Source organism: Tachypleus tridentatus, chromosome 9, assembly GCF_004210375.1.
Source record: "Tachypleus tridentatus isolate NWPU-2018 chromosome 9, ASM421037v1, whole genome shotgun sequence".
NCBI lineage: Eukaryota > Metazoa > Arthropoda > Merostomata > Xiphosura > Limulidae > Tachypleus > Tachypleus tridentatus.
This window is the reverse complement of record NC_134833.1, coordinates 79,520,351-79,535,806: the sequence shown is the minus strand read 5'-3', so window position 1 is coordinate 79,535,806 and position 15,456 is coordinate 79,520,351. Positions and strand designations below refer to the sequence as shown.

Genomic DNA, 15,456 nt, shown 5'->3' with positions numbered 1-15,456 from the left:
TAGCAGTGTAAGACTAGAGGGAAGTCAAAAAGTCATCACCACCCACTGCCAACTCTTGGGTTACTCTTTTACCAACAAATAGTGGGATTGACCATCACATTATAATACCCTCAAAGGTGAAAGGGCAAGCATGTTTGGTGTGACAGGGATTCGAATCCGTGACCCTCAGATTACGAGTTGAACGCCTTAACCACCTGGCCATGCTGGACACCTTGCAGAGGTGGACTTGAAGAAACTGTAAAAGAAGAAATCATGGTCAGGCTAACCAATCTGGGTATAGTGACAATTAACCAGTTGAGAATGATAGAAACATAATGAGAACTCTGAGTAACAGATGAATTGGGGACAAATCAAACATATGGAATCCTATCCAATCAGAACTAAATGCATCTATCACCCAAGCCTAAGAGTGTGGTATTTGATACTCCAAAACTTGTAGAAGAGAATCAATGAGTAGCCAAAAGCAATCATTAGAGACCCAAATTGAGAGCAAACCTATCACAAAACCTCACAAAATAGAATCCATTTGGTCAGGAGAAAAGGAAGGCTAAGATTAACAACCTAAAAATTCATCATTCCAGGAATAAGCCCCACACAGAAAGAACCAAAATTTTTAAAACAGCAGCCTTGGCAGCGCATATCTCCATGACAATAAATTTAAGAGTTGTTGGTAGAATTGATAAAATGTCTCATGAGGATATTCTCCTGCAAAAAATATAGACCTTGCATTATTGTCTGGTGAACAACAAGAAAATCTAAATTATTGATGTAGAATGAAGATTCAGCTTCCTTTCATATACCCTGAATTAGCTTACCTTTAATATGCACAACAGATTCCTAAAGGAAAGTATCTGTGAAGAGAAACTTGGGACATAGGAGCAGTAAACATTTACACACACACAGATGCACACTATTAGTAAGATAGATCCAAACCAACCACTACTCAAAAACTAAGATGTAGCTCCTGATGACAGAAATTGGAAGATCCAGTGAACTGAATTTACAGATCCATTAGCTAGACTAGAACTCATGAAAGGAAAGCATGTGTCCTCATCCCCAAAACTGAGATTTGAAGGAAGCCTGCAAACCCCAAGAGATATTCCTGTAAGAGCTTGACTATCCCTTTCATAGCCTAGAGCTGGATGGGAGGTGATTGAGCCAGACTTAAAGCATGGGAAAAACTTGTAAAAACCACCATGAGACATATGAAGCTGATACTAAACCAAAGGCTAGATTCTTGAACCATAGAAGCTAAATTCACTACAAAAATTGGAGAAATGCCTCAACAATATCAAACTTAGACATTCACATACCTGGTTAACAATGCCAATAAAGGGTGAGAAAAGACACCATTGTGGATCTAGAAAGATCAAAGAGTAGGCTGAGATAAGAACAGTTCTCAACCAATCTCCCCTTGTTCTAGATACAACAAATAAACAAGAATAACATCCCAGAAAAGCAGGACCAACTGTTACTACCACCCTCATGATCAGTAACTCTGATAGTCATGAAATGAAAATCCACTTCACACTGTTCAGGTGTGGGTGAAAATACCACAGGTGGAAGGATAACAGAGGTGGAATACTGAATGAAAAGAACTTTGATACCCTAAATACCTATGGACCCTGCAGTTGAAAGAATACCAAGTGTCCCTCAATAGTTGTAACCTCACTCTGACTGACCCCTGCCACACACACACACCTGTGAAGTTAATCATCCTGAAGAGGATGGCTCTCAAACTAAAGTTTGAAGGTATTTAGTGCTTAAAGGTCTAGAGATCAACAACAACAAAACAGCAAATGGTGATATCAATTTGCAATATAAACCCATCTGTGATGATAAAAAGAAACCATATTTAATATTAATAGGCTACAGCAGGAAGACAAAACTTCTTCCACTAAGGTATTTAAATAAGGAACAGAAGCAGCCATTTTTATCAAGAGAGAAGTCAGCAGAAGACATCATTCATTTGCAAGTTGAAGTGGTGGACCACTGATATGCTGCCAACAATTTTTGGTAAAAGGAAGAAACATCAAGGAGGAAATGTGAGAATTAAACAAAAACAAAATGTGATTGGTTCAAAATGATCACATGAACCATCCTGAAATCCATCATATTCAAGAAAAAAAAAATTTGTCTGTGGAAACAAAATATGCATTCACCAGGATGTGAAAAGCTAAATCATGCACAAAGGCAAATGAGGATACAGGTTCTGTCTAATCAGGTAATAAAACAGTAACTCTCCCAGCATAAACCAAAAATACGAGGGGAAGAAGAAGAAACTGAATAGTTCCCCCACCTTTCCATCAACAAGGGAGAAGTGGACTCAAAGTGCACAAACAAAAGCCCCCAAATCTCACAAACCAAGTGACTAATTGAAGAAAAAGAGTGGGAGGTGTTTGATCCAAATTAGACATGGGAGAAGTCAACTTAGTAAAGAAAAGCATAAGAATAACAGAGTCCACATTCTCCCCATAATAACTAGGATCAACAAGAAAAAAAATCAACTTCAGAAGCCACAGGGGAAAACATGCCCAAGAGATCAAAACATGAATAGCCTCAACTGAGAGATCTTCCCACAACTGTATAGACATGCTAGAAAATAAAGGAGGAATAGGTAAAGTCAAATTAGCCACTGTGCTAACAATGGTAATACAGGAATTCATATATGCAAATATCACATCTAATTTATTTAAAGTAAATTATAATCAAACAGAAATTCACAAGGGGACATAAAAACTGCAATCCATGATGGAACAATGTGAAAAATTTTGTCACAGAAAACTGTGACCAATGCTTTGTTGAGAAAAAGTGATTACATTACCTCAGTGAGGTGTTTACATACAATACAAGGATATAGGGCACATTAATGTGGGTAGAGAGATTTGCAAATTAGATAATACAAAGAGAACTTAAGTGGTACTGGTATAAAATCTGGAGTAGGCAAGCCCAATGCATAGATAAGCATAGCCAATGTCAAGGAATAGCTAGAATGTCAGTAAATAGTTAATATTCATAATAAAAGGGGTTTTACAAAAATATACAACTGCCAACACCTTTTCTGACAGTTTAGAAGGTTTAGATCTTTAGTTTCTCTCTTCTAACAATTTAAGTAATAAAATGTTTTAGCACACCTTTTTTTTATTACTATTAATATAACAATACTGCTCTGCAAGCATTCCATAAGTTTACAATCCTCATAAAATGTCATTTCACCCTGTATGTATTTTATAACGAAATGTGAAACTATTGGCACTTCTCACATATTTCTATTCCAGAAAAAAAGCCCTGGTTTTCTTATTTTTGCTGACAAAAAATGAAATTAATTTAACATTCACAGTTGCAAGGTAGAGACAAGTATAGCAAACAAGTCTTTTGAGCTGCATTGTAGTATTCAACCTCATCAGTAAAAAGCAGTATATACATATATAAAAAAAATTTTTTTTCAAACTACAAATTTAAGATTCTTTCAAAACCTGAAAAAAATTGCAGGTTCATATAAGATTTATCAGGAAGTGAAACAACCATTTTAATTATCAAAGATATTTTCTCAACAAGAAAGAGGATCTTATAAATTTGCACAGGTTTTTGTCAGCTTATCTGTCCTGTAAAAGAACTGAAAACAAACTTCTGTAAGGCTGTGCAGGTAAAATTGTTGAGAAATGATCTTCAAATTATTTGAGATGAAACTCTTAGAAAATAAAATGCTAAGTTACCTTTGTGGTAATGCTATGACACTCATACACTTCTAAAACTTTACCACTATTTACAAAAATCCATAAAAACAACTCTGGAATGAGAGTTAAACTAAACTGTCTTCCTGTTTAGTGTCCACTGTAATTTAAAACATTAAAATTGTATGGCAGAGCATGAAATGCCACATGAATTCTACATTAAAATTTTACAAATGCTAAAATATAGAAGAAACAATTTGCACTTCTTATAACAGTATTTTTAGATCCTTTATTTATCGTGGAATACTAAACAAAAATAAACACAGCAGACTTACAAGATACAGATAACTTTAATATGGGTACATTTCATCAACACAGGCTTTCTGTTATGTATTAAAGAACAAAATAAAAATTATTTTTAAAAAATAACATTAAACAAGACTGCCAATCATATTCATCAAAATTATTTGGATGATAATTAGGCTATTTTAAAAAGCGATAATTCCCAAACATTTCAGTTACAAATAGTTCAAAAGCTAATGAATGTGTTGCTTTAACTCAGGTCCTTATTACTGTGATATCTCGTTTGTATAAACAATATCAGTAATTCAATAATTTATTTGAGCAAAGAGAATGATACCTGACCTGTTATCTGTACTCAAACTTTCTGATTAGTAACTCATTGAAAAGCACATACATATCTTCCAGAACTTCTAAGAACATTTTATGTTTATCACTACACACCTAATTTGTTCTCCAAAATCACTGATGATTCTGTATTCCCCTTTGAATAGACAGGACAAAACTAACTGACATTAAATGTTATCATGAAAATGTTTTCCTCATATATACAATCTAAAAATCTGCCCTGTTTATTAACAGTTCCAGTACATATTGAATATGGAGGTGACACCAGCTGTTTTCAATGAAAAGAAAATTTGAAGTAAGGTTGTAACAAAGGGTAGATTTTGACCTCCAATAGTTCGGAACACACGAGTGAACAAAGCTTTGAATCTTCAACAATACAATTTGTGTAATTTATTATTAATGAGACATACCTATAGGTACTGGTGCATATTTGATTGAAATATCTTTCATTCTATTAGCAGTTTATACAAGTTAATTAAAACATTTACATGTAGTTAACAAATATAATATACAGAACAATAATTATGTTCTTATATCCTGAAAAAAAAGCACTTTGTTTATATAAACTATTTGATGCTATGTGCAATACTTTACAAGAGCACCCTATTGCAGTCAATATAAAAAACTGAAGCTCACTTAAACAAACCAAATTATTATTTAACAGTCACTACTCCAAGCAGATTAACAGACAGTCTTTTTAATATAATAAAACTGTTGATTCATTAAACGTACCTCATAATCCTACTAATATCTACCCATCAAAACAGAAAAGAGCACCTGTAAAACTTTGGTTATAAAATAAAAACAGGCCTCCAACTATAACAAAACTTGAATGAAAGACAGTAAGGCTATAAAAAAGCATTCACTGTTTAATGTAACACTTCCTTTACGCCTTGTATCCTAGGCATTCTTACATTTTATTGAAAATAATGCAAACACTAAATGTATTCACTTATTACCCAATGGTTTGGTTTAACACAAAGAAAGAGCTGCCACAATGTTTTGATGGTGTTTTTTTTTAAAGAAAACTTTTAAGTAATGTGTATATATAAATCAAAAGACCAAATTTTCTAGGCAAGTGATATTTAACATGTTATTACCATTCCAACTTTGTGAAGTTGTTTCTTTTAACAAGAAAAAACAAACCTAATTTTGTTTGAACGTTACATGATAAAACTAACTATTTATCTGTACTGATAAATCTTCAAACTCCTGGCTATCAAACAAACCTTGGGCATAGTCCTAATTTTAATATAATAATGTACTCATTTAATTCAGCTTGTCCTTATTAGAAATAGAGATGAGCTATTAGTGGAATGTGGTGACCAATTAATTGCTGGGCAAGTTAATTGGTTACATTTAACTAACAAATTATCCTCACATGAGACTTGGATAGTTGGAATAATCAAAACATAGTATTAACTGGAAACATTAATCTTAATTAGCAGATTATTTTCATGATTCAATGACACTATTCAATTAAGTTAAACACCTTAAAATTAATTGACACTAATAGTGAGAACAACATTAATGGCAATATTTTGGTTACTTAGGTGGCTGGAATAATTGAAAACAATAATAATTGGAAACTAAATTTGATTAGATGATTATTTTGAAGACATTAATTGATTTAGTTTTAATATAAAATGAACTGATTATTTTAAGGGACATCAATCAATGTAACTGATGTTCATAGGTAAATGATTATACCAAGCAACTGAGTTACTTACTACCTCTCATTAGAAAAACAATAAGTGTAAGGAGCTAATATTAGTCTTTTTGTGAGACAGTACGGACAAGCTGAATACACTGACGCAGCTAGCAAAAAGGGAATTACAACGTCTTTTTTTTTCTTACTACAAAACATTTATTCTTTAAAAGTGAGTGCCAGTTTAGCAATAAGTATTATTCAAGTGTCGAGCTGCTGGAATATGTATAATTGATTCACATACACTAATACGTAACATACACTAAAGCTCCATTAATTAGCTTCTTAGGCAATTCACAGTTAAGCATTTGTGGTGGTAATAAGAATTTTGAGGAGGCACAGAATAAGTCTGGTTATCATAATATGGATCACATGTTTAAAATAGATAAGAATATATTCAACAGCATGATTGGATAACAGAATCTTGGTATAGTTCTGAACAATTCATTCTCACCATCAAATCAGTGTTCTGTTGCTAATAACAAAGCTAAAAAAATTTCACAACATATTAATACACATATGATTAGAAGTCAAAAGATATAATTACACCACATATTTCTTTACACAAAACACTACGAAGTATACAGTTTTGGTGAGAAATGCTACTAACTTATTGGAAAGGATTCAGAGGAAAACTACTGCAATAATTATGGAAATGGCAGGGTTATTTTATAATAAAAGGATAAGATCTCTTACCTTCTGGACTCTTGGGAAAAGAAGGATAATAAGTGATATTAAAAGAAAAAGATTGTTCAGGTGATTGACATGATAAAGCCCTCTGATTTCTCTATGTTCTGAGGAAAAGAGAATACAAGTGTAACCTCTGATCAGAACAAATTACCTTCTTAGAGTGACACAAAATCAACTCAATAATGAGTGCAACTAATTAAATATACCTTCTTACTCATAAAGATTAGAAAGCATTATTTCATTAGTACAGTATTCTTACCTTCAACGTTTTTGGTGGTAGGAAAGAGGGTTCCCAACTGGAGGGGCAAACTGCTAAATAGATGAAAAAAACTCCATTCCAGACTGGTAAAAGCTTGACATGCAGTAGCAGGATAATCACACCTTCAACACATGCAGAAAAATACTACTATAACATATACTGGGTTTGTGCATACTTAGGAGGATTCCTACATGATTCATCACCCCAGTGGCTAGGAGCTAGTAAGTAATAATAAGGATTCCCATACTCCAATGAAAGAGGGGAGAGGGAAAGAGAAATGCTTTGGAGAATCTGGAGGAATGTATCAAATGACCAGAAAAACCTACTTTGAAAAGTGTACCATTCTCAATTCATCAATTAAACAAAATGTAGAGACATACAGCAATCTGTCTTATTCATGTTAGACTGTGAGTGTACATTCTAGTATGAACATATTTATAATGCAATATGCTGTGGGGAATAGCCTGTAAATGGTCTTGTGAAACATTCCATCTCAACAGTGGACATGATAGACCTTACAAAACTTACTGTACCTTTTCGATATTGTTAAACCTGAAAAGGCACCACTCACAATGGAGCAGGATCCATAACATGTAGAGTAAACCCACAGATAAAAAAACCCAGTAAAACTGCTTGTAGATTGGAAGATCCCTTAGCCCATATACAAAAACCATAACCCAGTAGATTATGGTTGACACTACCTTCACCAATATCACTACACCTGTAGCTGTTCTCATAGGTAACTGACTGGGGATACCACTTATAGCCACTGTAGTTGTAATATTAAACTGTGAATTCATAAATATTGAATAATCACTGGTAAGTGAGTGAGGAATAGAATTCACAATCAAATAAAAAAAATTCAACATTTTGGGATTATAAACAATACTTTGAAAAATGAAAATCAATAAATGAATATAATCAAAATGCACTACAGAAAAAAAAAGACTAAAATAAGCACTAGGCCTTAACACTATCACGTCAAATGAGGAAGTAAATACTGGGTTCAATTCCATAAAGTGAGTCAGTTTTGATAAGAACATTTGTCACACTTCTATTGGTGGAAGACTATCCTAATTTGCATGAAGCTAAAACAGTGACCTTATACAATGAATTTATAGCCTCTTTATACTTATATTCAATATTTCTGTATCAGTGTAAAACTTAATTTGCCATACCACTTGCAACAGTAGCACACTTCTTAGATGACTTGAGACTAATCAACCAGAACACCAAGAATCTTTTCTTCCATGACATTGTTAAGGTTACTTATAATTCAAATCATAATAACCCACATGCATTACTTCACACTTATAATTAATTCCCATCTGTTATTTATTTGCTCTACTACACTACTTAATAAAACAAGAATTTAATAAAATATAAAAAATGCTCACAAAATCAAAACAGAAGTAGTTGAATGTAAATGGAAGTGCTTTTCATCACTGATGTTCAATTTTAAAGTTGTGAAGCATGTTTACTCAAGAGAGTATATAAATGACAACTGCTCAGAACTTTACAACAAACTCCTGGCTAACAAAAGCTACTTGACAAAATTCACTCATCAGAGAGGTGTCTGTAATAGCAATAATGTAGATATCTTTTTCACATGGCGATATCACTTGCATCATTTTTAACACCCCCCACCAAAAAAAAAGAGAAGGGGTGCAAGTTTTAAAACTTGAAAATCTTAGTATTACAGTTTTATGAGTTGAAAATATGTTCACCTTACCACTAAAATTAATTTATTATAAAATATACTTTACTGTTTTGCTATAAACATGAATTTGTTGAAAATTGAATCAGAAAGGTTTCTTTCATTAATGATGGTCAATGGTCAAAAACAATATCCCTTTCTTCCACAAGACCTACTTGGAACTACTATACTAATACATTTTTTGTAGCACTGGTATCAGACACGTAAACACCTAAAACGTAAGCATTAGCAATATTTTAACTTAGTCATGATGTGTTAACTTTCATTCTCATGTATTTTATGGTAATTTTTATAATGGCTATAGTAAATTGGAATTGTATATTTATGGCCCTTAATGCTTTCTACTCATAGAACATCATGGCCAATGACCACCTATTGTAATGTTCCTTTTGGATATTTTTATGGACCCAATAAATAATTTAATTTACAATTCTTCACTTTCTTAAGAAGAAAAAAGAACTCCTAAAACAATTTAGTCATAAGCAAATTACTTCCTCAAGAATGGATAACAGCAGTACATTAATTCTTATAAAGTGTGGTATAACAATATTAATATAATTTACTATTTACACAAGTTAAAAAGCATACGTTAGAATGAGTAATTTTACCATTTGGATTAAACAACACTCTCTGAAATTAAAGAAATTGTTTTTATCTGTGATATACCTTTCTGACTCGTGCCTTCCACTCTTAGGACATCATGACCAATTATCACCTGTTGTGATACATAACCTTAAATTCCACATGCATAACCAAATTCATAAACATCATTTTGTTTTCAATAACTAAACAAAATGTAGGAAGACAAGAATGAAATAGTAAAATTTAAATTTAGTTTTAATACACAAGTTTTAAATAAAACACCTTTTCCATCATATTGTGCAAGATTTTCCACAATGAAGTGGATATGAGACCAAAAGATGCAAAAATGAATGTGACTGCTGGACTGCAAAAAAAGAAGGAAAAAACCTTATTACACTCAGTTAAAAAAAGGCACTAAGAAGACATTATACAAAGTTGATTGAACTCCTTTGAAGGCATAATTTGGGTAAAGTAAAGATAATGAAATGTGTGGTAGTACAATTGTTCAAAATACTTTTTCAACAACAAACTATAGAAGCAGCAGTCCAAGAAATCATTAAGGAAGTTAACTGATGAAATGAAACCTGGAAAATTCTGCTGATTCATTAACTAACTCCCCATAAACACACAGAAATTTAAGCCTCCAAACACATAAATGAACAGGTAACTTCAAAATCACTGCCTTCTCTGTTTCCTGCTACAATAAAAGCATTTGATAAGAGTTAAGAAATAGCCTCATATAAGTTGTATAGGAACATACACCTATCATTGGACGCAAAGATTTATGCATACAAAAATCATCAACTACTGGCAAAAGTACAATAGAAGAAATATAAGACTGATGATTAGTAATTATTGAAAAAAAAAAAAACTACCAATTTTAAGTAGAAAATCCCATAAGACTGCAAAAGCATCTAGTATTAGTTCTCACATGACAAAACAGGAAGTTGTAATAGGCTTATGGTTTGAAGGAATTCTAAAGTATATATTTTAGTTTCCTGTTCAGGAAGATTTGGTTTGTTTTCAATTTTATGCAAAGCTACACAAGGGCTATCTGGGTTAGTTGTCCCTAATTTTGCAGCTAGTCATCACTACCCACCACCAACTCTTGGACTACTCTTACCAACAAACAGTAGGATTGACCATCTCATCATAACACCACCATGGTGTGGTAGGGATTCGAACCCATGGCCTTCAAATTATGAGTCAAGTGCTTTAACCACCTGGCTATGCCGGGCCATTTAGAAAAACACTGTATGATAAGAGAAGGGCAGACTGTGCAAAGGCATTGAAATTATTATAAAACTGCAGCTTCCTGAAGTGAAGGAACAATAACTTAGAAAATAATGCCCAATTAACACCCATCAGTTCAGTGCAAAAGACAACAACAAACATTTTTCATGCATAAAGTAAAAAAACACCACAACTGACAGGTATGAAGGTGAAAAATAGTTTAACAGTGATACCAAGATAAAAAGGATTTCCAGTTAAATTGATAAATAGTTGAAGAAAATACACAAAGATGCAATCCACTGGTTTTGCCAGAATGAAAAACCAAGACATACTGACAATTGGCCTATACTTCACATCAAGATTTAACTTTTGAGCACTGATGTGGTCTGTCAAGAATATAAGATTACTTCAATATGAAAGCACAAATGCATCATTATATAGATTAATAAAACAAATTTCAGTTATTCAAAACTCCAAACTAATATAAAGCTCATTTATATAACCTTTCTCATTACCACTTTTTAACTATAAGTTGAGTTGAAATGAATTGAAACTTTGATCTTCAGATGATTATAAACATTAAATATTAGAAATTATGTCTATATCTGATTGCAAGTCTACACATTCAGGGCTTCAAATTATACTTTAGTGGTATCTGTATATTAATATTAAAACTTAAATTACATTTTTGGAAAACATTAACTGTTGTTGTTTGTTGTTAAGCACAAAAATACACAAAGGGCTATCTATGCCCTGCCCACCACCAGTATCAAAACCCAGTTTCTAGCAGTACAAACATACAACTGTGCCACTGGAGGGCACATTGACTAATAACACAAAAATTAGTTTCATACAGTAAAATTTGAAATTACGAAAGTTTACTTCAAGTTTTAATTTTATATAGTGGCACTCTTAAGAACAAAAAGGCATGATACTCCACACACCTTTTTCTCACTAGGAAAACAGTTCTTTATATTTCTTTCTCTACACTTCAATGTCTTGATATTGGTGTAATTTTCTTGTACTAATGTCTGATCAGAAAAATTGTGAATACCCAATTAGTCACACCCAAACTTCAAACTCAAGGTTGGGAATTTCAACAACACGGGTTACTATATAAACGATGTGCAATAATTAAGTTACATAGCATAAAAGACAAGATAATACTATTTATGAAAAAGTGCAAGTATCGTTCCTGTTATTATTAGTGAATTAACAGAACTAATATTATAAATTTACGTTATTATAAAGAATGTACAAAACTGACCAACCACCTATACAGGTACAGTAATACTAATATTAGAATAGTGAGATACTCAGTATCCTCACCTGAAAGTTGGTCTGGCTCCAACCCCGATGTAAAATCTAGGCCACAAATAACAAAATAGTCTGCGAATCTTTTATCAAAATTTAGTGACCCCAGATCCATAATTGTAAACACCACTTTAAGTTACAAGCTACGTAACAGAGAAAAACATCTTAAGAAGTTAGGCAGAACAAGAAACATCCTACAACTACTAATTCCATGAAGAAAATTTAACCAAGCAAAGGCCTGTGCGCATTTAATCTCCACACTGATTTTAGATATAATAGCGCTGACACTTGTTGAAAGTAAAAAAAATAAAAAGGTTGATTTTCTCAAATACTTTTCCTTCACTTTTTTCTAATACAGGAATTTGGAACAATCACTAAAAAAAACCTTTAAGTAAAGTTTATTTCCATAGAAATGTAAAAGTGAACAAACACAAAAACAGCTAAATATAGAAACTCCACAATGTTTTTCTGCAATAAAAAAGTGATTGTCAGCATCACAAAATCCGGATTGTTTGATTTTATTTATTTTTAATAAAAAGCTGTTAAACTTGTAACACGCAGCAAGATAAACGTTTTCAACGCAGTAATTCGTATCTGTTTACTGTGTCGCATTATTTGTTCCTTGAACATAAAAATATTATAATTCATTTTTTGAATAGATGCATTTGAGATAAGCCCACATAATATACTTTAGCAGTTATATAAATGGGCAGGTTCTTTTCAATTATGTGGTAAAATGAATGCCAGGTCCAGTCCACGTAAGTATAACGATATTACTTAATTTTTTAAAAATGATATAGGCTACATTTACTTTGACACAAGCTATATGCCTGGGTTTACAAACAATTTTTTAACAGGAACTGCGATATTAAATATAACCAGGGGCGTAGATCCTGGGGGGGAGGGATGGAGGGTATACATTTTAGGTGGGGGGTATGGTGCTTACAATCATCCCCCCTACAGTTTGGCCTACAAATTGTGTGTTTGTTCTTGTGATTCTCGTGTTCTTACCAAACGAATTACATAATTATAGATATAGGCTTTTTCAGTAGCCGAAATGTACATCTTTAATATACGCGTGCTTCTAAGCTTTTCGATCTAAGCGATAGTTCGTATTAGTCAGTAGGCCTAAGTATGCATGCAAGTATCGTAGCAACAAGATTACTCTGTGACTACATGTTTACAGCTTTCAGGTTCACGTAATCAGAGATTACCAATTTGCAAATTGAACAGTCCACATAAGTGGTTGCAAAAATCATTCCCTCCATGGGGTGTAAAAAATCTACGCCCCTGAATATAACAGGAAATGATGCATCAGCACTATAAATTTCTCTAACAATTTGGGTTGAGACGATGACCGAAGAAAGTCGAAACGTTGTTCGCTCCTCTACGTAAAATATTTTCTCAACCCAAACGAGCCGTTTTTGCATATATATTAAACACCTTAATCAGATCCCCTCTAGCTCTTCAAGAGAAAGTTTACGTATACTAACTTGCATAACTTCTCGTCTAATCAATCAATCAATAGAATCAATGTGATTAACTCTTACTAACAATACTGACCAAATCACTCACTGATTAATCAATAATCAATTTCTTGAATATTTCACAGGATCTTATATTTATATTTTCCCCTTGTCTCTGCGTACTGCATAAAATCACTAAACTCTACAGAAATTTCACCTTTCATGAACTTTGTTGAGACAATACATCATCATTATTATTGTTTCCTTCAAACAATGAATATCTAATCTAAATATGAAAAACATAGATTACAACACTTTGTTAATAACAGGTAGACAAACAACGAGTTATAAGCATAAAGGAAAGTTTTATTGATGGAATACATTACATATTTATTAAATTCATAAGATTTTAAAGGGAGAAAAAGGAGCTTATTTACCCTTCTAGCTCCCAACTGTAACTACCTCTTACTATACATGTATTTAGAATACAGTTCATTCCAAAAGTTAACCACCGTGGTTGAAAAGTAATACTGTCTAAACTGCAGATGACTTCCATGCTGCCACAATTTGAATTTATGGCCCCTTGTTCTATTGTTTTCACTCAGTCTATATTATCAATATTATTAATAGTCTTAAATACCTCAATCAAATCCCCACTGACTCCACTCCTCTCCACATAAATCAAATTTAGATATTTCAGTCTATCCTCATAGTACAATGCCATCATCCTATTGGCTTTTCTCTGAACCTTTTCCAATAATTCAGTATCATTCTTAATTGAGGAATGGTGCCAAAAATTGTACACAACATTGAAATGAGGCCATTGTCTCGTATTTAGTGTTTCTATAGATGCTACCCAAAATCCTATTAGCCCTATTGCTAGGTATAATACACTTTTTATACGACTTAAATGATTTTCCAATCACAACACCAAGATCTTTTTTCAACCACAATTTTAATGTGTTCCAATTTAAATTGTGAAACAACCTACATCCATCACCTTACAGTTTGGTTCGTTAAACATCATTTATTCAATGCACCAAACGACTTAAATCTTCTTGTAACTATTAATCATCTTATCTTTGATACAGTTAGCCACCCCAAAAATCTTAATGTCATCTGCAAACTTCAACATTTTGTTAGTCATTCAAGAGTCAGTATCATTAATATAAATCACAAACAGCAAAAAACCCTGCACACAACCCTAAGGCACACTGCTTATAACTATGATTCTGTGAGGTCTAACCACTACTCTCTGAATTCTACTATTCAGGCAAGTTTCTATCCAATTTAATAACATTTCTCCAAGACTCACATTTTTGTAACATTTTTTGTGAGACACCTTATCAAATGCTTTCTGAATATCAAGGTAAACCAAATCCACAGTATTTCCTTCATCAACTATTGCAGTAACATCCTTAAAGAAACCATACTGATTCTTTGATACTACATAAAATTGCAGTAAATGACTCTGTAATGCATCTTTAATCACTCTCTCCAAAACCTTTTCAACTACTGATGTAAGACTAACTGACATGTAATTGCCTGGACAATATTTATCACCTCTTTTAAATATTGGACTAACTTTAGTCAACTTCTAGTCTTGGTCTCACTTCTTCAGTTGTTGTTCTTTGTTGTTAAGCACAAAGCTACACAAAGGGCTAACCGTGCTCTGCTCACTACAGGTATCACCACCTGATTTCTACAGCATAAGTCCACGTACATACCGCTATGCCACAGGGAGGTATATTCTTCAATATGATCAGTAGATTAACGTGTCTTAGTATGAATTTTGATATGAGATATTCGAATGGAAAACAACATGGAATGTTCAGAAATATTTTGTTCCTCTTCATTTTTACGATCAGTACCAAGCAATTCAAAGTTTATACATCGTTAAAAAGACAATAAGGATTAAATGTGACGGAAATTGTAACAGCAAGTGACAGGATATAGGTAAAAGTCAAGTGTATGAGCAATGGATAGACATTCAGAAATAGGACTGATTTTCCTGAGGCAATTATCGCGGTTTAGTCAGAAGTCATTTACTTTGATGATTTCTATAGTTTCGAAATTGTATCTTTTGGTTTGAGGTTAGTGTGGGAGAAGAATTGATCCCAAATTATTTTGTAACCTCTTTCATATAATTGATGTTAAGGCAGGTA

General features: G+C 32.8%; 1 protein-coding gene across 1 annotated transcript in view; it reads right to left on the bottom strand.

Annotated features, from left to right (window-relative positions):
- The window catches only part of LOC143225579 (DENN domain-containing protein 5A-like), an 88,975-nt gene extending 76,898 nt beyond the window's left edge, over nucleotides 1-12,077 (bottom strand). Inside the window, 1 exon segment of the mRNA XM_076455277.1 lies at nucleotides 11,841-12,077. Within this exon segment, the coding sequence (XP_076311392.1) occupies nucleotides 11,841-11,940 (100 nt within the window). The 5' untranslated portion in view covers nucleotides 11,941-12,077.
- Nucleotides 12,078-15,456: the final 3,379 nt, after the last annotated feature.